The sequence below is a fragment of the Erpetoichthys calabaricus genome, chromosome 10 (genome assembly GCF_900747795.2).
Source record: "Erpetoichthys calabaricus chromosome 10, fErpCal1.3, whole genome shotgun sequence".
Lineage (NCBI taxonomy): Eukaryota > Metazoa > Chordata > Cladistia > Polypteriformes > Polypteridae > Erpetoichthys > Erpetoichthys calabaricus.
The window spans coordinates 69,579,868-69,607,843 of NC_041403.2; the positions used below are offsets into that span (position 1 = coordinate 69,579,868).

At 37.9% G+C, this 27,976-nt stretch overlaps 1 protein-coding gene across 17 annotated transcripts in view; it reads left to right on the plus strand.

The window, feature by feature from the left end:
• Window positions 1-4,489: 4,489 nt before the first annotated feature.
• LOC114659130 (calcium-activated chloride channel regulator 1-like) overlaps window positions 4,490-27,976 on the plus strand; it is a 257,992-nt gene continuing 234,505 nt past the window's right edge. For 9 of the 17 annotated variants that reach the window (XR_007936127.1, XM_051933055.1, XM_051933056.1 and 6 more), the window contains exons 1-5: window positions 4,491-4,688; window positions 6,577-6,720; window positions 15,143-15,293; window positions 24,586-24,691; window positions 27,179-27,338. Coding sequence is in view for 14 of the 17 variants with exons in the window: in XM_051933055.1 (XP_051789015.1) it covers window positions 4,530-4,688; window positions 6,577-6,720; window positions 15,143-15,293; window positions 24,586-24,691; window positions 27,179-27,338 (720 nt within the window). In the remaining 3 variants the exon portion in view is untranslated. Of the gene's footprint in view, window positions 4,689-6,576; window positions 6,721-15,142; window positions 15,294-24,585; window positions 24,692-27,178; window positions 27,339-27,976 lie in introns of all 17 variants that reach the window. The other 8 variants (XR_007936126.1, XR_007936128.1, XM_051933067.1 and 5 more) reach the window with 5 other exon arrangements.

Below are 27,976 nucleotides of genomic sequence, written 5' to 3' on the forward strand. Positions count from 1 at the left end.
GGGTCCAGGAGTTGAGAAGCAGTTGCATTAGTCCCCGAGCCACCACTGTATAATCATTCTGGACCATCATCATGGCAGCACTGGGTGAAAGGTAGAAACCAACCCTGGACAGAACGCTGATGTGTCACAGGTCATAGTGCTCACACACACTGGGCCAGTTTTAAATCAAACATACTGTATGCCTAACTTCTGCAGCTGGATGAGGGAGAAAAATGGAGCGCCTGGAGAAAATTGCACAGACATGAAAAGAAATTGTAAACTCCATGCAGTCAGTAATTTAAACCCAAATCATTGGAGCTGTAATGTTAGTATCAATAACCACTAAGTCGGCATGTCAGCATAATCTGACTTACAGTAAACTCAGCAAGCCACAAAGTTATACTGTTTCCTCTTCGCACATGTGTTAACGAAATGCACAGAGCAGAAAATTACTAAACCAGAATGCATTTGCAGTTTATTTCTGCAGATGTAAAATAAAGTAAGCTTAGGGTCCTTTATTAAATCTGCATGTACTGGTCAGTTTAATCATTTTCTACTCTGAATTCTCAGCATGCTTTGTAACAACTCTTCCCTTTCACAGGCCTCAAAGCCAGCTGTGCAGTATATTTAGAATTTCTCACAGCATTTTGTTCTTTGATAAGTTATCCATGCAGCTCTGCCATTTTACTTGACTGCTTTTTACTTCTTTCACTGCAAGTTAATTTACTTTTATGTAACTGACTTCACTCCTCACATCTTTGACCAGGGTAAAGTAGATGAAAGTATCTCTGTGTCAATGTGGATTGTTCTCCATCTACTTCTGTTTTCCTCCTGCATTCTCAAAGATGTGCTGAACATCAACCATTTGATTTGCTGAACACAAGATATGTTGATTGGCAACTCTAAGGGTGACCATAGTTGTGTCTTTGAATGTGTGTGTGCTCTTTAATAGACTGACAGCTAATCTGGCCTCGTATTTAATTCCATCAGGGTAGCTTTGATGAGTTCAGACTTATAGTTTGAATTACCAAAACAATTAGGATGATGGACTGAATAGTCTTCCTTCATTTGTAAAGACTTATTTTCCATTGTAAATGAATGGATGAATGGATTCATCTTAATGAAAACCATCAGTTATACTGTATCTCCCAAAAATCAGATCTACCATATATGTTATTATTTTAGAAAAGAAGGTTCTAGGTCAAACTTATTTTTGCAAATTATGACAAGAATGACAAACTACTTATGTGAAGCTGCCATTTACAGTAACATTAATGTTGCAGAATAAGCAGATCAAAGTTTGCTTTGAGACTCTTAGTGTAGCATCCTGTCTAAAAATTATGAGCCATGCTCTCTTCATTGGAAAGTGAGTTTGCTTTGTTTACCAGCGAACACACATTAGATAGACATATTTTAGGTAGTGGTCACAATAGTCCTCGTTTCCTGAATCTAACCAGGACACCAGCTCTTTTGCCTCTGGTCCTTTGCAATCAGGCTACCTGTTTAGCTGCTTGAGCACCTGTGATTAATAAAGTTGTAAGATCCATGGATGTAGTTATAATATCTGGAGTTACATCTGGTGGCACAGTGTGACCGAAGCTCGTCCAGTGTATGTGTTTTATGACTTTGCATGCTGACAATGAATTTAACACAAAAAGACAGACAAAGATTGATCAAAAAAACTACCATGGCTTCCATCCTAGGTGCCATCACACAACTCTAACAGTAACATTAATGTTTCAGAAGAAGCAGATGAAAAGTCTGTTTTGAAACTCTTACTGTAGCAGACTCTCTAAAACGTACAAACCATTGTTCTCTTCATTGGAAAATTAGATTGCTCATAGACTGCTGCAAAGAGCCGCATGTATTGAGAGAAAGCATGATGGAAGCTGTCTTTCCCAGAAAACATGTGATATGAACTAAGAGGAAGTCTACTATGCTTATTTTGCTAACTGTTCAGTAGCAAAAATTATCAAAGCAAATTTTATCTATAGGTCATGTCCATCTGCACACCAAAAGCATCCTTTAAGTTCTGCATAAGAGCATTTGAATGTTTACATGCTAAATGCAGCTGTTCTAAGAAACATGCTTCTCTGACTAATTCCTAACTACTTTACTTCATTATTAAATCCTTTGTTGGTAAAATAACCATTAGCTACCCATTCTGAGAACTTTCCATCTTTTTTTTCGTATTGTCCTTGAGTGAGTTTTGACTTCTAAGAGATCTTCTGGGTTAAAAAAACACCATCATTTATACACTTGAGGTATGGCCAGGATAAGATTATTGCAAGCCCATGAAATCATCTGGGGTATTGTGATTGAGACAGTTTCCCTGGTCCCTGAACTGGATGAAAGAGCTATAAGCTGAATTGATATGTCACTAGTAAAGACCCCAAGAGGTCATTAAAGGCATGGATCTTGGTTTTTATTCAGAACACTCGCAAGCCCAGAAACTCAGTCCCCTGAGAGTCCCCTCTCAGTTTTTTAAGAGCCCCAATCAGAACCCCCATTGACTCCACAAAGATCACAGCATCGTCAAAAAGTCAAAATCAGTGAATTTCTCTTCACCAACAGATGCCCTACAGCTGTTGGACCCCACGACCCTGCCCAACATCCAGTCCATGCAAGCACTGAACAGATAAGGAGCAAGAGCACACCCCTGATGAACCCTAGAATCAACTGGGAAAATCACAGAGGTTCTGCCTCCACTGTGAACAGCACTCACAGTACCAGTGTAAAGGCTGGCCATGATATCCAGCAACTTTGGGGGGATCCCGCGAAGTCTCAGGATGTCCCACAGGGAAGTTCGTTCAACTGAGTCGAACACTGTATGAAAATCGACAAAAGCTGTAAAGAAACTCTGCTGATACTTATGTTTGTGCTCAATGAGAACCCTCAGTGCCAGGATGCGATCAATGGTAAACTTCTTAGCTGTAAAACCAGACTGCTGCAGGTGATCACAGATCCTATTGAGGATGACCCTAGTAAGGACCTTACCAGGCACCAAGAGTAGCGTTACCCCCCTGTAGTTGCGGCAATCCAGCCATCACCCTTCCCTTATCAGATAGAGACAACAAGTCCCGTCTTCCAGTCAGCTGAGATGATGCCTGTCTCCTAAATGTAAGCAAAGATTGCTTGCAATGCCAGGAGGACAGCCTTACAACCAGCCTGAAAATGACATTAATAATAGCATTGAAAATTTATGCTATTTTGTATTATGTGTCAGATGGATCCGTCCATCCTTTCATTTTTAGTCCACACTTAAACCAAATTCACTATTGGGAAAGAAGGTTAATATTATTTTGGTAGCACTGGGCATAAGGCAGGAATAATCTTGGTCCACTTGCTCATAATCTGAGTGACTAATCATCCTAATCCATTCAGCTCTTGGCTTTAAGAGAAAAATGGTGTGCCTGGAAAAAATTCAATGCAGACACTAGGAAATCCTGTAAACTCCAAACAAATGTCGTGATGTAGATCCAGCATTTTCATGCTGTGACCTATGCTAACCTACAGTATGTGCCAAATTACTGGCTGTTCTACTAGTTTTTATCTGTAAATTAAGAAAACAACAGATTGCACCAAGGATTATGCAAAAAAAATGCTAGACATTCTTGGGAATGAAAACGTTTCAAATGACGTAAGAAATTTTATAAATGTCTGAAGACTGCTTAGTCTTGCAAGTTCATGTAGTTACTCAGTTGATTGTAATATATTTATTAAAAGCTGTCCAAGTTTTTGATTCAGATACATGACTCAGTCATTCATTTTGTATTCCAACAAGCTTTTTTTCTTTTCAAAATTGCCTTATGGCATCTAGGTTAAACAATTCCCATTAATTTCCTCCAGTGTTCTCTTATACTTAACAGCTTGCAATAACTATCTCAGACTTTTTAAATGTTGTCTAGTAACCCTGCAGTCTGACACATGGAAATTTGGGTCATAACTGCAAACTAAAGCAGATAATGCAAGGTTAGAAAAAAGTGTTAAATATGTTAATTACAGCTAATTAATAAGTAGTAGTAGTGTCATTGCTCCAACATCCCAGCACATCTATTTGGGGGACTTCATGAGTGTCAGATTTGGTAGACAGCTTTCATAAACTCCACATATAAAGTTATTTCCAAAAAAAAAAGAAAAAAAAGAAAAAACATTCCCAGCTCTCTAGAATTGGAAATAACAAGCTCAGGAAACCGGCGGACAATAAAATTCATAATGGCATTATAACATTCACATACAAACTACTTATGCTGTAAAGATGTGTGATGAAATAGAAGCTGTTTCCTTCTCCAGATTCCTCTCAAAACTTCCATGATTGCACAACTGGGAATCACCAACTTAAAAGTAAAATTTGGGACCAAAGGATTTAAAGACACAGGCACCAGCTGTAGCTATAACTGCTGTAGTGTTGAAATCTGTGGTTGTTGTGAATTCCCCTTTAAATCTCATTGGAGGAATGTTTATTTCATTTGTGGGAGGAGCCAGGCACCCATTTAGGTTTTTTACTACAGGAGTCCTGCACAGACTAGCAAACCTCACTGTGAAGCAGCATGGGGACAAATAACTACTTGGTTGTTTTCTCTTTATTTCTACTTTTGCCTCACTTAACCAGTTCAAAGATAGAACTGGTTGACAAAGGATACAGAAACCTAGTGATTGCAATCCATAAAGCCGTGCCTGAAAATCCACAGCTCATTGAAAAAATCAAGGTAAGCCTTAAGCATGCTGGGGTCCTGCTTGTATTCCATTATTGATGTACTGTTAGTATTTTGAAATCTTAGGTGGGCTTTACACTACCAGCGCTGTGGTTACTTTTTAAAGAATAAGACATTGCTTATAAAGTTACAGATTATCCTAATAAAAGAAAACAACACATGCAGGCTTAAAATATGAAAGAATTTGATAGGCTCTACAAGCTGGCAACTTTGCAGGAATTGAGAGATTCTAAGGTGAATAAAAGTAATATTTATTCATACTGTACTTAAGATGTTTGTAGTTTGAAGGTACCAAGTATTTTTAGCTTTTTTAATATTCTTAGGGTCTCACTCATAACATGTTTGGTGTTTTGTTGATAACTCTTTTAAATGATTGGTTTCAGTATTATATATTATGTATTCAGTATTATGGATGATACAGTGGTTAGCAATACTGCCTCAAAGTTCCAGCCAGAACACTGCCTATGTGATTTATGTTCTCCCCATGTCTGTCTGAGTTTTCTCTCCTGTATTGTAAGACATAGAGGTTACATTAATTGGCCATTCTAATTTTACCTTATTTGAATGCAAGTCTAGAGGGTGTGCGTAAGTGAGCTCTGTGATGGGCTGAAACCATGTCCAGGGTTGTTTCTGACCATGTTCCCAGTGCTACCTGGATATGATGCACCTCCCAAGACCCAGAATTTGAGTCAATAGATTTCAGAATAAGATGAATAGGTGATGGACTGGCGACCAGGTTTGGTTCCTACTTTTGTGCTTAATGTTGCTGGTAACCCATGAGCCTGAACTCAATTAAATGTTTTTATCGATGGATGTTTTAGGGTAAGTCCTAGTCCACAGCATAATGAAATTGCAGCAATATAAAGTTTCTATAATGGTGGATGAAGCACAGAGGAAGCCAGGTATGTTTACAATAAAGAAAGTTAGCAAATCTGAAGTGAATGTTTGCTGTCCCAATCAGTAACAATGGATTATAGATCTTGGGTGTGGTGAGCAGTGCTTATATCAGTTGGGATCATTAAATCTGTATGCCAACAAAAGCTCAGGTGTCATGTTTCAGGGGACTGTATTTCTGTTTATTCTTAAAAGTTTCCTGAGAGTGCAACATTAATTATGATTGGAGATTTCTGAGAGGTATTTTGTGCACGTGTTGTGGAGTTTCTGCTCTTTGTGCACTGCTATGCCCTCCAGCCTTTCCTTCTGATCCACATTCTCACTGCACTGAAATGGATCAAACAAAGGTTTATTTCATTGGTATATGTGTGTGTGGGTGGGTGGGTGGGTGTGTGTGTGTGTGCGTGTGTGTGTGTGTGTGTGTGTGTGCAGACACAAAACCTCATCCTGCTGTGGGAACAAGCTCAATCAGTAGAGCAAAGCGCTGTGTGTTGTGGTTGTCCAGCACTGCTCCACTTTCACAAGCAGAAGACAATGCAGCCTCTTTCATTTATTTCCTTGTGTTCTCACATCATTCATATTATTGCTTTTAATCATTGTTATTTGAATCTATAATTATTATTCTATTCTTCACTTTTGAAACAGTGATTCTTAAAATGATCTGTGAATTTCTGTGTAGGGCTGCTAAACTCACACTTAATGATAAAATGAGGAAACTAGAAGATCTCAGAGCAAAACCACTACTTCTCCAGTCAAGAGAATTCTTGTGGGTTCCAGGGTTGCACATCCCACTTAGGAGTAGATCCATAGGGGCAGACCCAGAATGAACCAAAGGGAGTATATCTACAAAGTGACTTTGAAAGTTCTGGTTATTCCTCAAGAGGAACAGAAGATTGTTGAGTGGAATAAAGTGGTCTAGTCAGTAATCTCTTTATAACGTACATGAGCCCTCATTATGCTAACATTTTAATTGTCTTTACCTTTTTAGGAAATGTTAAAAGAAGCATCCAACTACCTATATGTTGCAACAAAGTTCAGAGTCTTTTTTAAAGATGTGAAAATATTATTACCCGACACCTGGACAACAAAACCTGATTTGTATAGGAAAGCAACTACTGAAACCTACAGCCGGGTAAGAACAGGGAATTATAAAGAAAGGTGTGGCGTAGATAAGCTTGATAGCTGCTGAGGATAACTAGGATGTGACTTAGAATTCTAAAACTTTGAAAATATTATTTTCTCCTGTTGTTTCACACTGAATTTTAAGGGAGTTAAATTGTCAGCTGTGTTAGCCATGTACCTACTTCAATGTGTTATATTGTTTGTCTTGCTCTTTTTCAGCTTATAAGAACCATTATTATTTTTATACAACCCTTTATAGTCACTAATTGCAGTGAGTGACCTTGTGTTATCTTTTCACACCCATAATGATGCCAAAAAAATGTGTTTTTTAAATCCCTGTCTGCTAAGCCGCTCACCTCTCGTATCCCTTAACTCTCAGCCCTAGCCTCTTTCTCCAGTCAGTGAGCTTTCACTTTATTTCTCATCCCCAAAAAAGGCTCTGTCTTATCTCTTCTTTGAGAACGTCTTAAATCCTCTCTAGGGTTCACATCTGAGGTAACAACGGCCTTCCTAAAACTCCATCTAGACCTGCGTAGACTTTACAAACACCTTATTGCCATACACACACACACGATCGGTAATATGCTAATGAACTGTAAATGCTTCCAAACTAACATAATTCATTTTGTTTTCATCAATGTAAATAAGCCCCACTCACAACTCTTAGTTATTGGAGTTTCAGTGATTTACCTGAAATGGTGCTCTGTAGCAAAAGGTTCACTGTTATCTGTGTCACGAAGCACAACTTAAAAAACACTGAAAAATTGCTTTCCTTTTCTAACTTGTATTATCTGACTCATGTTCTGTTCTGTTCCATTTCACAAATTCTCCAACTCTGAACTTCACCCAATTCTGATAAGGTTCCTCACACCATCACCCTCTGTGTTTTAGCCATTTCTACACCCATTCACACACTACACCCTGAACTCACATTCATTTTATTTTTTGATTCTCATGTAGGCTGTATCAAATATTTTCCGATAGTCAACAAAAATAATATTGTATGTACGACTCTGATCATATCCTTTAGTTACTTCTTCATATAATTCTAACATTTTGGTGAAACAAGACCTGCCTTTTCTGAACTCTGTTCAGTAAAACTCCTGTTCGTGTCATGTGTTGCTCAAACTTATTCTTAATAATTTTTTTCCATGAATTTCCCTGTGATGCATGTTAAGCTTACTGGTCTATAGTTACTTGGATCTGCCCAATCATCCTTTTCATATAATGGGATAATATTTTCCATTTTTCAGTCCTTTGGAATTTACCAAGTGTGCAATGACTTCCTAAAATATGTGTCAAGGGTTTTTATCTGGTCCTGGTGATTTGTTTGATTTCAGCTATTTCATGTAAACAGTACATTTCCCCCTGCAATTTCCAAATCACTTAGTACCCCCTTAGTAGTCTTTGTTATGGATGGGAGGTTATCCACTTCCGCACATGTGAAGACCTCAGAAAAATGCAAGTGTAGAGCTTCTGCTATTTCACTGTCTGTACATTTTAATTCCCCTTTACTGTTCTTGATAAGGGTTTTCAGGTTCCCAAAAAATGTATAGCCAGGGGACAACTTAAAAATAATGAATCTGCTCAAAAAAAACCCTCAATGCCTGAGGGAGTCAAAATGACACACTGGAAAGTGAGGGGACTGGGGTGGCATTGTCAGAGCAAGAGGATTAGGTACATAGCCTCAAAGCCCTGGGTGTCCCCTCAGAGATATGTCAGATTGGTAGAATGGGTAAATACCATCTCACAATGGAGGTGTGCCCCCTCTCTGAGATTTTACAAAGGTAAAGAACATATGTGAATAGCGTGAGAAAGACAGATGAAAAACATAGTAAAAATGAATTGAAGGGGTTTTGAAAAATAGAACAAAATAACACATTGTTTTTAAAAAAGTAGTCCAAAAAACACACTCAACTGTGGATCTGGCAAAAATGTTCCTGATGCACTTCACCTCCTCCTTGACTGTTCTTTTACTAGCAAAATACTGAAAGAATCTTTAGCTTTATCTGCTGTATTACTCTCTAACTGCCTTTTAACTTCCCTTATACCCTTCTTAATAATAATAATTCATTACATTTATATAGCACTTTTCTCAGTACTCAAAGCACTATCCACACAGGGAGGAACTGGGAAGCGAATCCACAATCTTCCACAGTCTCCTTACTGCAAAGCAGTTGCAGCACTACCACTGCACCACCTGTGAGGACATGGTTGCCTTCATGCTCTCATATGTCCTTTACACTGATTTGTATTGGAGTTATCAGTCTTATACACCTTATATACAGCTGTTATGTCCTTTGCTGCTTCTTTTTTATCTCATTTACCAACTATAGAGTTTTTTTTTTATTTCCTACTAATTCCAATTTTTGGGATGTACTTGTCCTGCATTATATATAAAAAAATGTAAACCTGTTCCACTGTTTCTTGATTGTCTCCACATTAAAAGCTTCCCTCAGTTTATCCATTTAAGACTTTGTTGCATCTGTTCAAAACTTACCCTACCAAAGTTAAATTTAACAGTTTTGGTCTTTGCTGGTCTTTGCTGAGAAATGTAGTATATTATGGTCACTTGTCCCTAGTGGGTCACCTCTACACCCTAAATTCTATCCTCGTTACTCAAAAATACTAAATATAGAAGGGCTTCTCCCCGCATTGCTGCTTTAACCTACTGTCCTAAAAAATAGTCACTGATTAAGTCTAAAAACTCTGGCTTTATACTCCAATATTTGCAAAATCAGCCCTACTAATATTTGGGTAATTAAAAACCACCATGACAAAAATATCCCCCTGTTAGCTTGCCTTTTTAATGTTATATTGAAATTACTGTCTGCATTGGCGGGTCTACACCATACTCCTAAAGTAAGGCCTCTTTCTCTAATGGCAATTCCCCCCCCCCCCCCCGCCCCCCAACCATAATTTTAAAAGAAATATCATAATTATGCTCAGCTGCATACAACTCCAACTTGCTTATTTTATTTTTGATACTTCTAGCATTAAGGCATGCTATTTTTAATGTATTACTTATTGTACCTTTGCACTTAAACTTTGGGCTAGAATTTATGTTACTATGTATATTTGCTTTTATACTCATGTACCATTCTAAACCTGGCCTGCCTTAAACGATCCTTGACTCACTTACTCATACGACTTCCAAACGCGTCTGTGCTCATCTGGTTCAAATGTAATCTGTTGTGGCGGAACAGGTCCCTTTTGTTCCAAAAGAAATCCAACTGTATAATAATAATAATAATAATAATAATATACTTTATTTATATAGTGCTTAAAGTGCCTCACAGTGTCCCAGAAAGAAGGTATATGTAACATAGGATACAAATGTTTCCTGAATAGAAAACTAAAACAAATAAATACAGAATACAGAAAACATTAAGTAGAATAAAAGTCAATAAACCAGAGTAAAATACTATATTCAATACTAAAGGAAAACCCTGGCAGATAACATCATTTGCTAAATAACACATGCACAAATTATACTGAGAATCTGGACAGAGAGGAAGATTGAAAGAGGGGGCAGAATGTCAGATTAACTTAAACGATTTCCTGAACAGAATGAATTGAGTCTGCTGATCTAATTAATTTTGGGTGGTCATTCCAAAGTCTAGGTGCTATACAGCTGAAGGCCCAGTCATCCATACAGTTCAAGGCACAACAAAATTGCTAGAATCAGAGACCTTAGTGGGTGAACAGGAACATAGCGATAGAGAAGGTCACTGATGTAGTCTGGTGCAAGGCCATTTAAAGCTTTGTAGGTTAATAACAGAATTTTATATTCAATCCTGTAAGACACAGGAAGCCGGTGAAGGCGAAGCGGGATGGGTGTGATGTGCTCACTGTTGCTGGTTTGTGTAAGGACAGCTGCAGCTGTGATATAAGATTAGAAGGGACACCTGCAAATAGGAAGTTACAATAACTGATGAGGGGTGTGATAAATGCATGGACAAGTTTATCAGCATTACAAAAAGAGAGAAAGGAGCGAACACGGGATATGTTGCAGAGATGAAAGTAAGAAAGTTTCTTAATGTGGTTTATGTGGGTGGAATAAGAAGATTCCTTGCATCAGGAAAAGGTCTGATGAGATCACCGTCAAGAGTGACTGAGAAGGGGCTAATTTTCTTAAGTTCTGCTTTACTGCCAATTTGCAGGAGTTCAGTTTTGTTGCAAATCACTTTTAAAGGGTTCTGATCCATTCAGGTTTTAATTTCACTGAAAAATGTTGTGAGCTGAGAAAGCCCTGATGAAGTTTCACTTTCAACATTAAAACAGAGTTGAGTATAATTAGCATAAAAATGATAACCCAGTCCAAAGCTACAAATAATATGGCCAATGAGAAGCATACAGAAACAGAAGAGCTGAGGGCCAACGACAAAGCCCTGGGGAACCCCTTGTGTGACTGGCGCTGAGCTGGATCTGCTGTTGCCAAGACTAGCAAACTCTTGCCTGTCAGTCAGATAGAACTTAAATCACTGGAGGGCAGTGCCAAAGATACCTAGAATGTTCTCCATTCCGGACAGTAGAATGTCATGTCTAACAGTGTCAAATGCTGAACTAAGACAAAACAGAATTAATATGCTGGTTTGTCCAGAGTCTGCTGCCATAAGCAAATCATTAGTTACCCGAAGCAGAGCAGTTTCACAGCTGTGCCGCGCCCTGAAACCAGACTAAAAGGGTTCCAACAAATTATGAGTAGTAACTGGTGAGTTGGGAGGCTACAACACACTCAAGAACTTTTGACAGAAAAGTAAGTGAGAGATGGGATGAAAATTGTTAATTTTGTCAGTATGAAGACCAGACTTTTTTGACATTGGAGTCATAAACCTAAACTCTTCTATCCTATACTAATATTTAAGCCAGACATCAAGACTTCTCTGTATCCCCAATTTTATCTAAACTAGCATGTGACACAGGCAGACCCATCCTCCAAAAAGTTCAACATCCAAGTCCAAAAGAAGTCATCCTTCAAAAAGTCCAACATCCAACAGGATTTGCAATTCAATGGCCTCATTTTTAAAATGTGCCTTTGGATTACTAAACTGCTCAACTATTTTCATTAAATTTAAATGATTTCACTTAAATTATAAAACTTAATACAATAAAGAACTACTGCAGTTTAATACCTTCTGGCCCTTTAAGCTCATGAAATACACTTCCCCCTCACCTGCCTGCTGTATGTCTTCTTATGAAGTTGCTATCTATTTTCTCTGTCTGTTTTAATAAGCTTGTCCCCCTCTTATTACTTCCTTACTTTGAAGCTTTATGCTTACACTATTTGTATTCCTTCCTATTAATGAACCTTTACGTTGTGGCCTTCTTAATTGTGCTAGCTTCCTCACTGCTAAGGACTGTTCAATTAAGTAACATATTTTACACCTTGCTTTCTTTTTAATAAGAAAATGTTCATACTGCCACTAGTTATTTCCTTATTGTCTGTTTTTACTGCCACTTGTGCCTGATCGATGTTATCTTGGTTGATGATTTTTTATGTACCGCAGAGCCCCTGTCTTAACCACTTTGAAGTCAGCTGTCTTTCTGAACTTAAAATCAATGTTTTTTTCCTAAGGAATGAACATGCATGTCCTTGCTATCTACTAGTGCTAACATGTTACTTTTCAAGTGCTAAATCGTGCTGTATCCAATTATTCTTTATATGCCCTAACTTCTTCCTACCAAGGAATTGTTACTTCAAACTATTCAATGCTACAACACCAGTTATTTGCTTACAGACTTTCCTGTTTTAGCTACCATTTTCTGCCCTGCCTTGCCTCGCCAATGCTAGTTTTGAATAGAAGCAACCTTTCCAAATGCTCCTCCAAAGACTCAGCTACTTTTCTTCATATACAGGTGATAAGAAAGCAAAAAAAAATCCTTTTAACATGGGAAAAAAAGCTTTAAAATTTCCCATACAGTTCTTTAGCAGCCATAAAAAAAACAAATCTTTTAGAGGCAAAATTTGAAAGTTAATTAATTCTCAGACTGCAGTAGCACAACACACTGTGCACGTCTTCATTCAATTCAACTTGTAAAAATGATGTCACAGACTTGCAGGCTCTTTACTGCACACTATGCTCCTTTTTCAGGCAGCTCCTTCTTTTAATCCTTTTCTCTGTCACTCATCACCTAAGAAACTTCCTGTAGAGATCAGTACTCCTTCTCTATAGCTGCACCATGACAGGAGCATCAGGTGGTTGCATTAACACTCCCAGCCTCCCAAGACGGGTGATGTGTATCTGTAATTTTAATGAATTAAACTTGACAGTTACATTACTACGTGCAACTGGCAACTGTTCAAAGTATTTATTCTTCTTACTGATGGTGGGTAAGGTGCCTGAATGGATGCCACCTACTAACTTGCTATTCCTCCTTTAAGAATTCATTTGTTATTTGGGAAAAGATCTAGAAAATTGCAAATGAGTAACTCGAAGGAATGGCTTATCTTACCTAAATGCAGGCAAGAAATCTTTTGTTGAATGTCTAGAAATGGGCCATAAATAATGTGACTTCTTGGGGCACTCAACCAACCAAGAAACCTCACATGATACCCCAAAATGTATACTTCTAATCATAGTGGTTGCTTTATTTCTCTTGAGTTATTATTATTATTTTTCTTCTTCCCTGATTAATTTAACAGGATATTCTTTCATAAAAAGCAATCCTAGCAAAAGAAAAAATAGTTAAAGTTAGAATTCTAGGTCCTGGTTATTGGACTCAGAAAGAGAATAATCATATGGTCCTTCCAGGATGTTCTGTCAACTCCTGTGACCTTCAGTAAACTTATTGCAGTCTGTTGCAGCTTCAGAGTTACACAACTTGTAGCTGTTCTCTTAAATTTCCCCTAGACCTCCATGAGTGTCACTAACCTGCATGACCTTCCTGCTGACCTACTGGAGCATATCTTGAGCAACCAAAATCTGCAGAGGAAGCAAAGAAGCAGTGAAGCATTCCAAGTTCTCAAATTATTTAGAAGTGTCTATCACTGTGCTGCTTACATTTTTTTTGCAAGGAGACAGAGCAATAAATAACAGTATGTTTGAAAGGAGGATACCTGAAGCTGAAACACCTTCAGACAAAAGTTAAAAGTTGATGTTGTAGTCATTTTAAGGTGGGGTTGAGCTGTCAACTGATCCCTACTTCATAGTGAATTTATGTAGACAGATGAATTCATTCAGAAAACTCAAAAACTCTAGATAATGTGGGTGTTCAGGGAATACTTAACTCATGCCTATCCTTTCCTCTCCTTTTTGTGTATGTTATGGAAAGGATATTACGGCACCACTGAAGTATTATGTGTGTCAAGTTCTGGAACTGAAGTTTCTCTTATATTTGCAGAAGATATTGTCCTTTTCAGTTTATCTGGCTGTAACTCTGTCTGTAATCTCAAGTGATGAACCAGTTTTCAACTAAGGGTAATTTCAACTGGGAATAGAATCTCTCCTCACAAATCTGAGGTCATGGTGCTCTTCAAGAAACCATTGCTTTATTCTTTACTGTAGAAATTTAAGTGCTTCAGGTTTATGTTTTACAAGTAAGGGTGCACAAGACTGTGAGGATTATCAAGGGATTGCTACATGAGTGACAGCATTGTGGACACAGGCCTTCATAGTCATGGTGATGGGGAATTCAACTCACAATGATGAAGCTCTACAACTCTTTTCACACCTACAGTATGTTTGTTAGTTTTGGGGAGTAACTGAAAAAAAGAGATTGCTGGTTCAATTGGATGAAACAACTTATTCTCTACAACAAGATGATGAGCTCAATTTTCAAGGAGGACTTTGAAATGAATGCAATGCTTCTCTAGCCTAAGAGGAGCAACGTAAGATGGTTTGGGCATCTAGTGATGGCGCCCTTTGGAAGTCTATTTTTGGAAGTGTACAGCAAACAGCACACTGTGGAAAATACCTTGGGCAAACCTGGGAAATGCTGCAGGAATGAGATCTTTCTGCTTCCATGGAAGGACCTCATAGTTCCTTTAGAGAGGACTGGAAACTGTGGCTGAGATAAAAAGTATGGTCTGGATTATTCATCTTGTTTCAGCCACGGTCATCATCAACAGAAGTGTGGATAAGTATGAGGAATCAAGAAAACAAATCAGTACTGTAGGAATGTAAACCAGTGGTAACAAATAATAGTGTGAACAGGCAAACCAATATATCATAAGCAAATATGTATGAATAATGGTGTTTTCTTTATATTACTATTAAAAATATGCATTTTAATTCACCTCAAGGTGTTAGATTCAGAAGTGCTTAAAAATGTCAAAATTTATCCTAAATCTCTTCTAGCTTCCTTGCCCCCCAAAAAACGTCATAGTATACTTACTTAAAGTTAAAACACATTTGACTTTGCATATCCAATTGTAAACTGCTAAAATCTAATTCAGTCTTTTATTGTCTTTTCCTCCAATGATATTTAAGGCTAACGTCATTATTGCTGGACAGAAAAATTCAAAAGGAGATGAACCTTACACATTACAGTATGAAGGTTGTGGCAAAGAAGGACGGTATATTCACTTCACACCAAATTTCTTATTGAATGACAAATTTATTCAAGCTTATGGACCAAGAGGTATGTGGGTTCTCTTATTGTTATCTAAACCATGCTTTGCTGCTTCATCATGGCAAGCCAAATTAAAATTAAGATATATTGGTAGGATAAGTATAGAAATATTAAATTGCAGCTTACATATTTAGATAACTGAAATTAATTTTGAGTTGTATGGTGGCTTGGTGGGCAGAACAGTGGTGCAGTTCACTTCCTGGGTTCTCCCTGTGTGGAGTTTGCATGATCTCCCTGTGTCTGCGTGGGTTTCCTCCGGGTGCTCTGGTTTCTTCCCACAGTCCAAAGAGATGCAGGTTAGGTGCATTGGCGATCCTAAATTGTCCCTAGTGTGTGCTTGGTGTGTGGGTATGTGTGTCCTGCGGTGGGTTGGCGCCCTGCCTTGGGTTTGTTTCCTGCCTTGCGACCTGTGTTGGCTGGGATTGGCTCTAGCAGACCCCCGTGACCCTGTAGTTAGGATATAGCGGGTTGGATAATGGATGGATGGATGGTGGCTTTGTGGATAGGGTTGCTGCTCCACAGCTGTGGGCTCTAAAGGACAAATGTTTTACATTAACAAGGTATTAGTGTACGCTGAAGCAGGGGGAAGCTCGGAAATTGAAAAGTGCAAAGTGTAGACCACTGAAAAATGTAATCACTCTTGAATAACAATAATTAAAAGCACATTATAAATATAGTTAGCCATTTTTTATCATTTAAGACTGAGAAAAACATAAATATTAAATTAATATAATTAGGTTTAAGAATTTATTAATGCAATTTTATACTAGGAAAATGAAAACCACCAGATTCATATATTATATATGCAGATATTACACCGGCAGCGAGACATAACTTTTGGGATGCAACAAGTTCCATGATATAACAGCTTTAAAAAATACACAATTGCAGCATACAGTACATCTTTCACTATAGCAAGTACACTTCAGGATCGCCTGCTCCCCACCTTTATTCCCCAACATTACTCAAAATCCTCAAGGATTTTCTCTGTAATGCTATTACCCATCATATTGTGAGTATCCACAAACCCATAGCTCTTTATTTAATAATGCCTTCTGAAATAAATCGAATGTACACAGGCACAAGCCATCTTTTCGAAATAACCTTATAATTCATCAGCAAAAATAGCATAATAGCTGTTAGGACAAGGATGTAAATCTTTTTTAGGTGCGTTCGCGTATAATGCACAAAGCACATATTGCGATAGTCCATGTCTGTCTGTCTGTGAAACAACTTGGCTCCCTGTAGACCAATTTTGTTGAAATATGGCACACTTCTTCTTCAAAGAAATTTGTCAAGAAATTTCAAATTTTGTTCAGATATCTTGAACAGATTGTGCTGCGTTAGGTTTTGGGCAAGGTTTTGAAATTTCAAGATCTCTCATTGAAAAGCATTGGCAAATTTGCAAACTCGTCAGTCTAAAAGGGAGAAATGTTCTCTGTGACTTACTGTTTTAGTTTACCTTGAGATAAGTTGCTTGAACTTGTATATTTCTTGAATCAGACACTATGAAGAGACAACATGCAAACACCTCACACAGCAATGCCTTTCTCCTGCTGCTTTAGGTTAGTTAACTGATAGAGGATGAAAAAAGTCACTTCTCTGGAAATAAAGGGGAATGCAATTATGTAAGCATATATAAGACTGCACTGATTGAACAATATCTGTAGAATATCAACTTGCAGCTTAACGGTGTTTGAACTAATTAATAATTAGTAAAGGTGTAACTGCCCTAACTGATACAAACATAGGAGTTTAGCAATGATAGCGACATCTGGCCCCCATCCCCAGATATACACAGATAACTGTGGCAAAATGCTGATCTTGTTGCCTATCATATACAAAAGAGCTCCTGATCAATGTTAAACAAATTAAGATTCATGTACGAGTCAAACAAAACCCCTGGGGAGACAGATTTTACGTGAGTTGCACAAAACCAAATTCTTCAGATTTTTATCTGTGTGTAACATCAAGTGACAAATACAAAACTGGTAAAGACCCGAATACCTGCAAATCCTTAAATTCCCCCTGGAAATGGAACTGCAGTACATCTGCGGGCAAAACATCGGACCACACTACCCAATTATAGTGATTACTGAACAGGATTACAGATCATGATTACTTAGTGGTGCAATGCACAAAAGACTAAGCATGTGTTATGGTTTGTCCATACCTGAAGAGCTGCTTTTACATCTGTGTATCTTCAGACTGCAATTAATATCTTTAAGATTGCATGAGGCCGAATTTGGCTACGTATTCACAGCTTATTCTTCAGCCTCGTTTACATTACTGTTGCCTTATTTATTTCTGTTATACAACAAATCAGTTCCTTTCCAGGTTCTTACTTATTTATAAAATTATAATTTTAACAAATTACTGTGTTTTAACTACTATTAATAGTTAGATGGAGAACTTATTTCAGTTGCCTTTCTCCTTTCTAATGGTTAAACTGACAGTGATTTTATTCTAGCATTGGTAATTTGCTGTTACAGTAATAGCTAATTATTGGATACTACACTATTGGGTATACTTTCAAAAATGTTATGTTTAAGAAAACTGAACAATTAGTCACAGACCTTTCACTGCTAACACATTAATCAAAGCCATTTTTACATCACTTGAACTGGAATCTGCTGTATGAAAGCTATTGGGCCACCCCAAGCCTCTTGTAGCTTTGCCACTGAGCTGAAGCATAGCCTCTTCAGTACAGAGGTCATACACTAGAATTAAGCAAGATTAGGATACTCATTTACCCAGTACAGTTTGATGTAACAGAAGTGGACTTAACTAAAAGTTTTCTACTGATTAACCCAAGTTATCTAAGAATTATAAATTCTCATGAATTCAATACTGCCTCAGTTCACCTTGCAACCTGCTTAAGGAATTGTGCTGGGCTTCCTTGGTATAAATAAAGGAACCTTTGAATCATCCAGCGCTTTGACTGATTATTTAAGTAAAAATCCCTGATGGGTCCTGAATTTAAATCACTTAAAATCACTTCCCTTTCACTGTCTATGTAAAATGTGTATGTTCTCCTCATCGTTCTCTTTGAAGTCTGTTTTTTTCCCACCTCTCAAATAAGTGCATTTTAGGTTGATCACAGATCTGAACTAACACAGTGTGAGTTTGTGATGTGCCTTTTAGATAGATAGATAGATAGATAGATAGATAGATAGATAGATAGATAGATAGATAGATAGATAGATAGATAGATAGATAGATAGATAGATAGATAGATAGATAGATAGATAGATAGATAGATAGATAGATAGATAGATAGATAGATAGATAGATAGATAGATAGATAGATAGATAGATACTTTAATAATCCCAATGGGAAATTCACATTCTCCAGCAGCAGCATACTGATACAATAAATAATATTAAATTAAAGATTGATAATAATGCAAGTGAAAAACAGACAATAACTTTGTATAATGTTAAATGTTAATGTTTACCCCCACTCCCCCGGGTGGAATTGAAGAGTCGCATAGTTTGGGGGAGGAACGATCTCCTCAATCTGTCAGTGGAGCAGGACAGTGACAGCAGTCTGTCGCTGAAGCTGCTCTTCTGTCTTTAGATGATACTATTTAGTGGATGCAGTGGATTCTCCATAAGTGATAGGAGCCTGCTGAGCGCCCTTCGCTCTGCCACATATGTTAAACTGTCCAGCTCCATGCCAACAATAGAGCCTGCCTTCCTCACCAGTTTGTCCAGGTGTGAGGCGTCTTTCTTCTTAATGCTGCCTCCCCAGCACACCACCGCGTAGAAGAGGGCGCTCGCCACAACTGTCTGATAGAACATCTGCAGCATCTTATTGCAAATGTTGAAGGACGCCAGCCTCCTAAGGAAGTATAATTTTCTGGACTTGTGTCCTATTGGGTAGTGGTTTTAGATACTTGGTCAGTGCTGCTGGGATAGGCTTTGCCTCGCAGTGAACCTGTAATGAATTCAGCAAGTTCAGAAAATTAATGAACAGATAAATTAACTAAATTCTGCAATTTGCTTGGATATATTTAAAAAGTATTTGTCTGGCTATGCAAGAATGCTGCTGTGCTTCATATACTCAGTCTGCCATATCTGTCGTCAGTCATTTTTATTTTGTTTATATATTTATTATGCATGAAACAAGTTTGCTGTAATATTGCACTGCTCACAATTCAGGGGTGTACTTGGTTGCTGTTTTTGCACACATCTCAAGTCCTTTGTTCCTGTCATAGTCTCCAATAAATAACTAAGAAATTTAGTCGATTAATTCATTATGGTTAAAGTGAAGCATATTTTATAAAATATAAAAAATATCTACTTTGTTGTTGCATTTTATTCTAGATCTAATGGGTACATGCGTTCATTTTCTAAGCCAAAAATGTTATCAAGTATTGAACAGTGTCTTGTGATTATACACATACTGCAAAGCAGTGTATCAACATCATTTTAAGTAGGAATAGAAAATGAAAAAGCAAAACATTGTTGTGAGGTTCAGCCATTTTAAATGGTGACCAGCTGTGCACTTCACTTTGTCTTCCTTCGTGGAACCCTTCAGCCTCTGGGTGGGGATTCACCTCAAAAAGTCATCAAATGACAATGTTATATAGAATGTCAATGGGCAGACATGAATTGCTGCCCCTGTTCTGTAGACAACTAGACAATAATAACTGAAAAAAGTTTCAAGTTGCACATTCTCCCCATGAATTAACATTGGTGTCAGTGAATGTCAGTGAGTGTAATCATTTAAAAAGTTTGTCCTCGGTTCATTTACTACCATATCATCAGCAAGAGCAATTCATCATGCATTGTGAAATTTGATTATTTGTTTGTGGCACTTCAATCTGCTTCTTTTATTTTCTTATAATTTTTTGTTATCATGCATTTGCACAATGGGTCATGGCATATGCAGCCTGCTGCCATTCAGGAAAAAATACTTATACGATTTGAACATGTATCTATGTGTTACAAGCCATGGCTGAACATAACCACTGAGGAAACAGAATTGCAGAAGCAAAAAGAGAATAAGCAAAATTTAGCTTTGTGAGTGTTGGCTGGGGTGGAGCCGTCATAACTCTACTCATGAAGCCCACCGTGAGCAGACAAGTGAGCAAGAAATGCATCCTTACCTCCCTTGAAAATCCAGAATCAAGAGTCTATGTCATACAATACAGTGGCATTTCTTCCCCTGCGCCTTGTTCTATTCAAGTTGAAGCCAACCTCGTTAACATACATACTGTATGTACTCATTATTCACTCTGGCAGCATTTCGCTCCACAATTCTCCAAAACAGACAGGGCAAGAGCATTACAGAACACTCTAAAACAATGTGGAACAATCAATACCGTAACAACGAACTATTACTGTACACAGTAACTATAACAACAATGATAAAAAAAGCTAGGAAAGGTTCACCTGCACAAATTCATAGCTCAGTTCTTTTACTCTGCCAGAGTTGCTCTTACAGTAAATGGCACTTGGTACAGCTGCTTCATTCTGATTTGATGCTGAAAGAGGTGGGACGATACTGACAAACTGACCCAAGTAATATTACTGGTGGTGTCTGAGAGAGAATATGATTTTGACGTTCTCTCAATTGAATGCTTTTATTTGACAAGACCTTATTCACAATATGCTCCTCCCGCTGTGGGGTAAAGAGCTGGTTTCTTCCACCAGGAAGTGGTGGAAGTTCTGCATAACTATTACAACATTAGAACACTCTAGACGAAAACAGGCCATTCAGCCCAACAAAGCTCGCCAGTCCTATCCAATTATTTCTTCCAAAAAAACATTAAGTCGATTTTTGAAAGTCCCCAACATCTTACTTTCTACCACACTACTTGGTAGCTTATTCCAAGTGTCTGTCGTTCTTTGTGTAAAGAAAATTTCCTAATGTTTGTGCGAAACTTACCCTTAATAAGTTTCCAACTGTGTCCCTGTGTTCTTGATGAACTCATTTTAAAATAACAGTCTCGATCCACTGTACTAATTCCCTTCATAATTTTAAACACTTCAATCATGTCACCTCTTAATCTTCTTTTGCTTAAACTGCATAGGCACAGCTCTTTTAATGTTTCCTTATAATTCAACCCCTGTAGCCCTGGAATCAGCTTAGTCGCTCTTCTCTGGACCTTTTCTAGCACTGCTATGTCTTTTTGTAGCCTGGAGAACAAAACTGCACACAGTACTCAAGATGAGGCCTCACCAGTGCATTATAAAGGTTGAGCATAACCTCCTTGGACTTGTACTCCACACATCGTACTATATAACCTAACATTCTGCTAGCCTTCTTAATGGCTTCTCAACACTGTCGGGAAGTCGATAGCTTAGAGTCCACTATGACTCCTAAATCCTTCTCATAAGGTGTACAGTAATCCCTCCTCCATCGCGGGGATTGCGTTCCAGAGCCACCCGCGAAATAAGAAAATCCGCGAAGTAGAAACCATATGTTTATATGGTTATTTTTATATTGTCATGCTTGGGTCACGGATTTGCGCAGAAACACAGGAGGTTGTAGAGAGACGGGAACGTTATTCAAACACTGCAAACAAACATTTGTCTCTTTTTCAAAAGTTTAAACTGTGCTCCATGACAAGACAGAGATGACAGTTCTGTCTCACAATTAAAAGAATGCAAACATATCTTCCTCTTCAACGGAGTGCGCGTCAGAGAGAGAAAAGCAAACAAATCAATAGGGCTGTTTTAAGTATGCGAAGCACTGCAGGTACAAAGCTGTTGAACGCGGCAGCTCATACCCCCTCCGTCAGGAGCAGGGAGAGAGAGAGAGCCAGACAAAAACAAAGTCAAAAATCAATACGTGCCCTTTGAGCTTTTAAGTATGCGAAGCACCGTGCAGTATGTCCTTCAGGAAGCAGCTGCACACAGAAGGTATCAACGTCCCTATCGTCTAGGTGTGCGAACAGCCCCCCTGCTCACACCCCCCTACGTCAGCGCAAGAGAGAGAGAGAGAGAAAGTAAGTTGGGTAGCTTCTCAGCCATCTGCCAAATAGCGTCCCTTGTATGAAATCAACTGGGCAAACCAACTGAGGACGCATGTACCAGAAATTAAAAGACCCATTGTCCGCAGAAACCCGCGAAGCAGCGAAAAATCCGTGATAAATATTTAAATATGCTTACATATAAAATCCGCGATGGAGTGAAGCCACGAAAGGCGAAGCGCGATATAGCGAGGGATCACTGTACTCTCAATTTTTGTGTATTCAAACCTAACATTTTTACTTCCCATGTGTAATACTTTATATTTACTGACATTAAATTTTATCTGCCACAAATCTGCCCAAGCCTGTATGCTATCCAAGTTCTTCTGTAATGATATAACAGATTCCAAATTATCTGCTAATCCACCTATCTTGGTATCATCTGCAAACTTAACCAGCTTGTTACTTATATTCCTATCTAAATCATTTATATATATTAAAGCACTGATCACTGTGGAACACCACTCTCAACATTGGCCAGTTCTGATGTGGTTCCATCACCCTGTGCTTCCTGTGTCTGAGGCAATTCTGCACCCATCTAAAAACGTCATCCTGAACTGCCACTTCTTTTAATTTGATGCCCAATCATGATATGAATGGTTAGAGTGTAAGATGTTTTGCTGGACGAAATGAAATGTTGTACATTTTCTGTAATTTCCATGTCTAGACAATATACAGTACATATAGATCTACCATAGATGTGTAGCACCATGAAGTCTGTAGGTTACTTACCTGTTGTCATTTCCTGAATGTTTTGGATAACACCAGATACCGTCAAGTGGTTAAGGTTTGGCTGGACTCTATGCCCAGCCTTCCTCATACTCAAACCATTGTTGACCACATGATCAACCAGGATGGCACATATATAATTAATTACAGACCTTCTTAGTTTTCTTCCTCATCCATGTGCCTCTTCCTCTCTGAGCAAATTTGCCTCCATTGTTGTCCAAAGCAAGACAATGAACTTGTTGATCATGCTCTGCTATATACAGTAAGTTGAGAAATTAGTGGTGAGTGTTCTCACATCTGAGAATCAGGTGTAGGCAGTTGACCAATGAGTCTTGCATTTTGATTGGCTGTATTTTTCCATGAAAACTCAACCTGTTTATGTTTTGTAAACTATGTGTAATGTAGAGAACTGTCACCAATGTTCTGAAAAATGTATATTTTGAAATTGCTAACTGAGTGCTAAACAGAGAATGAGTATATTGTTTTGCAGTCTTGGTAAAGAGATTTGATTGTTGAGAGAGTTGATTGTTTCTGTGATCGGGCCTCAGGTTCCAGTTTTTGTGTGTAAGCAATTAGAGAAAACTGTAAGTAAAGTGTCATGAAGCAAGGTGATTTAATAGTTTTGACCTAATTTTGTGTGTAGATTAAAACAATGCTCTTTTGTCATTTCTGCAAAGAAAAGTGGACATTTACTGTCTTTAGGATCTAAGCTTACCTGTTCTCAACTTGAAATATCAGAATTATTGCTAGGCATGGTGTAACAACTCAGATTTGGCTGAACTCACTACCTAGCCGCTTATACTGTATACTAACAACATGTTTGATAATGCTATGAAGCAGAATAGGTGTTATTTAGTTTGAAATATGCCTTTTTCTCCCTTGTCCTTGGTACCAACCTCTGTCTCTTTTCATCTGTTCTTTCTTGTTTTCTTGTCCCATTTCCCTTTTTTGTATATTACCCTGAGTCACTACCTACAGTATATTTAAGACAATTAATAGAACTGTGTATTTTAGTTAGTTGTGCTCACACAAGAGATGTGCGTTTTTATGTATTAGCTCATTCACTTTTCTTTGGTGACTAACATGTTTCTAGAAACCAGACATGTGTGGTTACAATGAGAACTGTGTGCAGAGTTTTAAAAAATTAGTGCAACATATAAGTGCAAATTGTTTTGAAGCAATAAGATTGCATTTAAAGTGTGAAGAACCAATATTAAGAGTGTCTTAGAGACATTAGCATGGTTTACTTGATGTATTCATTCAGTCACATTATGTATCAAAATAAGGAAAAACCGTAACATCCTTAAAAATATGAGAAGAAAAAAATGGTGCCCTGATTACTCAACATCTTCTTGAATTAATAAACACAAGAAAAAAAGAAAAGGCAGGTCTCTTAAAGCAGCCTCTGTGGGCATCGTTCATAAAGATAAAGATTTCTTTTACAGTATGTAGTTTAAGACCATTACTGTGTATTAGTACTAGGTTTGGAAAAACAATGAATGTTTATACAATCCTTTGTAAATGTATTTCATTTATTAAAACTCCTTATAGCTTATTCAACATAGAATTGAATTGTATTTGGTTTTCAGGAAAAGTGTTTGTTCATGAATGGGCTCATCTACGATGGGGAGTATTTAATGAATATAATGAGTATCAGCCATTCTACAGAGAAGGAGACCACTACAGAGTAACAAAGTAAGTTTCCTTAAATTTGTACAACTTTATAGCTTGCAATCAAAAATAAAATACTTTTACATATGTACTTTTCAATCAGAGTTGTTGCACATAGTATTTTTCTTTCCCAAAAATGGCTTTAATTTAGTTCAGTTATGTATTTTATGTATATTTTTAATTTGTTGATTTCCAATATTTTTGCCCAGTGCTTTAATTTCTTCTTGGGATGTAGAAAGCCCTTTCATGAAATGATGTAATCAGTTGACTGATTATACTTTTTACCCCAGGTACCTTAACAGAGGCGGCCTTAGGAGTACGCGGGGTCTTGGGCGAGTGTCATATGCGGGGCCGAGAGCCATAAGTGTAGGCTATATACCATACCACCATACTCACAGGCTTGTCCGCCTCTAATGCTGTATGCCTTATTATTGTTAAAAAACATGGTGCCTTATGTAGGTACCTTTGGCCGTTTGATTACATTACGTATTCTAATTGTTCTTATATTGATTTAATGGCCTTTAGCCAACTTAATTAATGATTCAGAAACATTTTGCACGCAAAATTAACAAACTAGATAACAGTCGTTTCTGCCAAACCCGCTGGAGTCGGCAAATTTATTTAATTACGGAGAACCAGAACACTTGTAATAAAACGAACACTTACCAACCAGCTGCTTTGACAGTCACAGACGGAAGTCCACTTTTCTGGCTTTTCGCTGAGCAAAATCGTTGATAAGAATCTCGTAGTCCAATGTTGAGGCAAGTTCCTTTTCGATTGACAAAATAGCTAAACTGCACAGTCTGTTTTGTGACATTGTTGATTGTAGATAATTTTTGATAAGTTTCAACTTTGAAATGCTTCTTTCCGCGCTCGCAACGGTCACAGGAATTAGAAGAAATCCACCACGTACCGTATTTCAGTCTATAACGGATTTGAATGTCTTGCAGAGGCCCCGCATATTTGTATGATGAGCTGACGGTGACAAAAGAATCTCCTATCGCGGGGCCCCCCTCAGGCACGGGACCTGGGGCGATTGCCCTAGTCACCACCCCCAAAGGCCGCCTCTGACCTTAAGCCTGTGTCACATAATGGACCTTTTCCAGCGATTTTCAGTAGTAGAATTCATTGACATAATTTTAGCGACTCAGAGGCACTCAGCAGTGCAGACCCATTAGGCCAGGTGTAATGTGAAATGCCCAGTGGCTCACTCCATATAGTCCACCGCTTTCTTTGAGAAAATCAAACAGGATTGATTTTGTCGTTAATTGTATGGGCAGGCTCTGTGTGCAAGAACGCTAACCACCAATGAGCTCTCACCAAGAAATACAATGCATAGAATATAGCGACGAGAAATAAGAGATGTGGGTGTTTCCGACCTCACAAAAAAAAGAAGAGAGGCTTGTCTGTCTAGTGTTTCACATTTTACATAACAAAACAGAATGGAGAAAACATGAAAAAATGCTCCAATTGCAGCTGTGAACTCACTATACCTGTTAACCCTTTGTACAGTAGCAACTCCCATCAGGCAACACATTACTGGCTGTCATTAAAGTCGATAAAATAGATATGGGCAGCGATTTTCAGGCACATAAATTTAGGTGTGGCAGCGAAATCAGCCACTGCTATTGGCAAATGTTTTATACCCCACAACTAGAAGTTACATAATATGACATCAGCTTAACAAAAAGATTTAAAAAATAAACTAAAGTACAATAACAGTAACACTAACAGTAAGGTGGTGCAAAAAATGTATACAGTATATATACAAAATTAAGGACTTTATTTAAATATTTAAATTTAAGAGGGACGCTAATGAAGGGAGAAAAAATTAATATATAAAGAAATAATCAGGGTGTGGCAGTATAGATATTATAGTCATGCCTAACAGGTGTGTGTGTGTATGTGTGTGTATTTGGGTGGGGGCAGGTTTACCACCAATTTTACTGCAGCCCACCCAGACACACCTGCTATAGAATCACTGCCTATGTCCATCTCTCTCAGTCTCTCAAACTCTCATGACCCTGCTTCTTCCAGTCAAGTGCTTGCTCCTGACTTGCCTTCTAACCCTGCATTACCTGAAGCACAGGCAATAATCCATACATCCACCCAATTTTCAAATCCACTCATCCAACCTAACCCAGTAAACACAGGGCTTGAGGCAGGAGCAATCCTTGGACAGAGTGCCAGCCCATCGCAGGGTGAACACACACACACACACCCACACCCACACACACACATAAGCAGTGATGCACACATGAAAGAAAAATATACTGAGACACACAGCAATTTTAAAGAGACTTGCTATTGTCCATTTGAGAAGTAAAAGCACATGCTGTGATGATCTTTGATAGATGCTGTAAAGAAACCTTGACTGCAGGCAAGATTAAAAATGTGAAATTTAACCTACTGAAAAGTACAAGTCTAAAGTTAAATTCAAGGTTCAATTATACGTATAAGGTCTGGATATTCTGCAAATTGCCACTATCATTTATTCTTTTCTATTATAAGGTGCCCCAAAGATCTGTCAGGAAAAGTATGCTTTGGAAATGACTGTTCCAAATGTAATCTGGAAAATGCAAATGACCCACCAAAGGAAGGCTGTGTTTTTCTCCCAGAAAAATATCAAGAAACAAGTTCATCTATAATGTACACACCTGTTGTAAAATCTGTAAGTTTAAATTCCTGTTGTATTTTGTTTTACTTTTCTGTAAAGATTAGTAAAAAATACATCTGTAATTGATTGTAATACTGTATATCACAATCATGGTAGGATGCAAAAGGGATTTGCACAGTACATAGTACTGAGTCGATGACTCAGGCGCTGCCGCAAGTGGCAGCCTTTCCAGCAGCTCTGTGCATGACTTTATCTTTCTACCTTTTTCTCTATTTTTCTCTGTTTCACTGATCACTCCTACCATTTTCTTTTATGTGAACTCGTTCCCTGGACACTTTTTACTACTTTTTACTACTTGGACATGGATTTTTACACGCCAAGACTCATCTATTCAGGTAGTCAACTTCAAGCGCTTGTGAATTCCTCCTTGGGACTAATAAAGTATCTATCTATCTATCTATCTATCTATCTATCTATCTATCTATCTATCTATCTATCTATCTATCTATCTATCTATCTATCTATCGAGTAGGAATAAATACTTAATTTGTGCTGTCTACACTCTGGGACATCGAAATGTGCTCTAGAACTCCAAAATGCACGTAAAGTATTTGTTTTTATTGTTTAAAGTTTAAATAAACGAGGTTTATTAAACAAACTTTAATTAAACATTATAAAAGCTTAGTTAATGT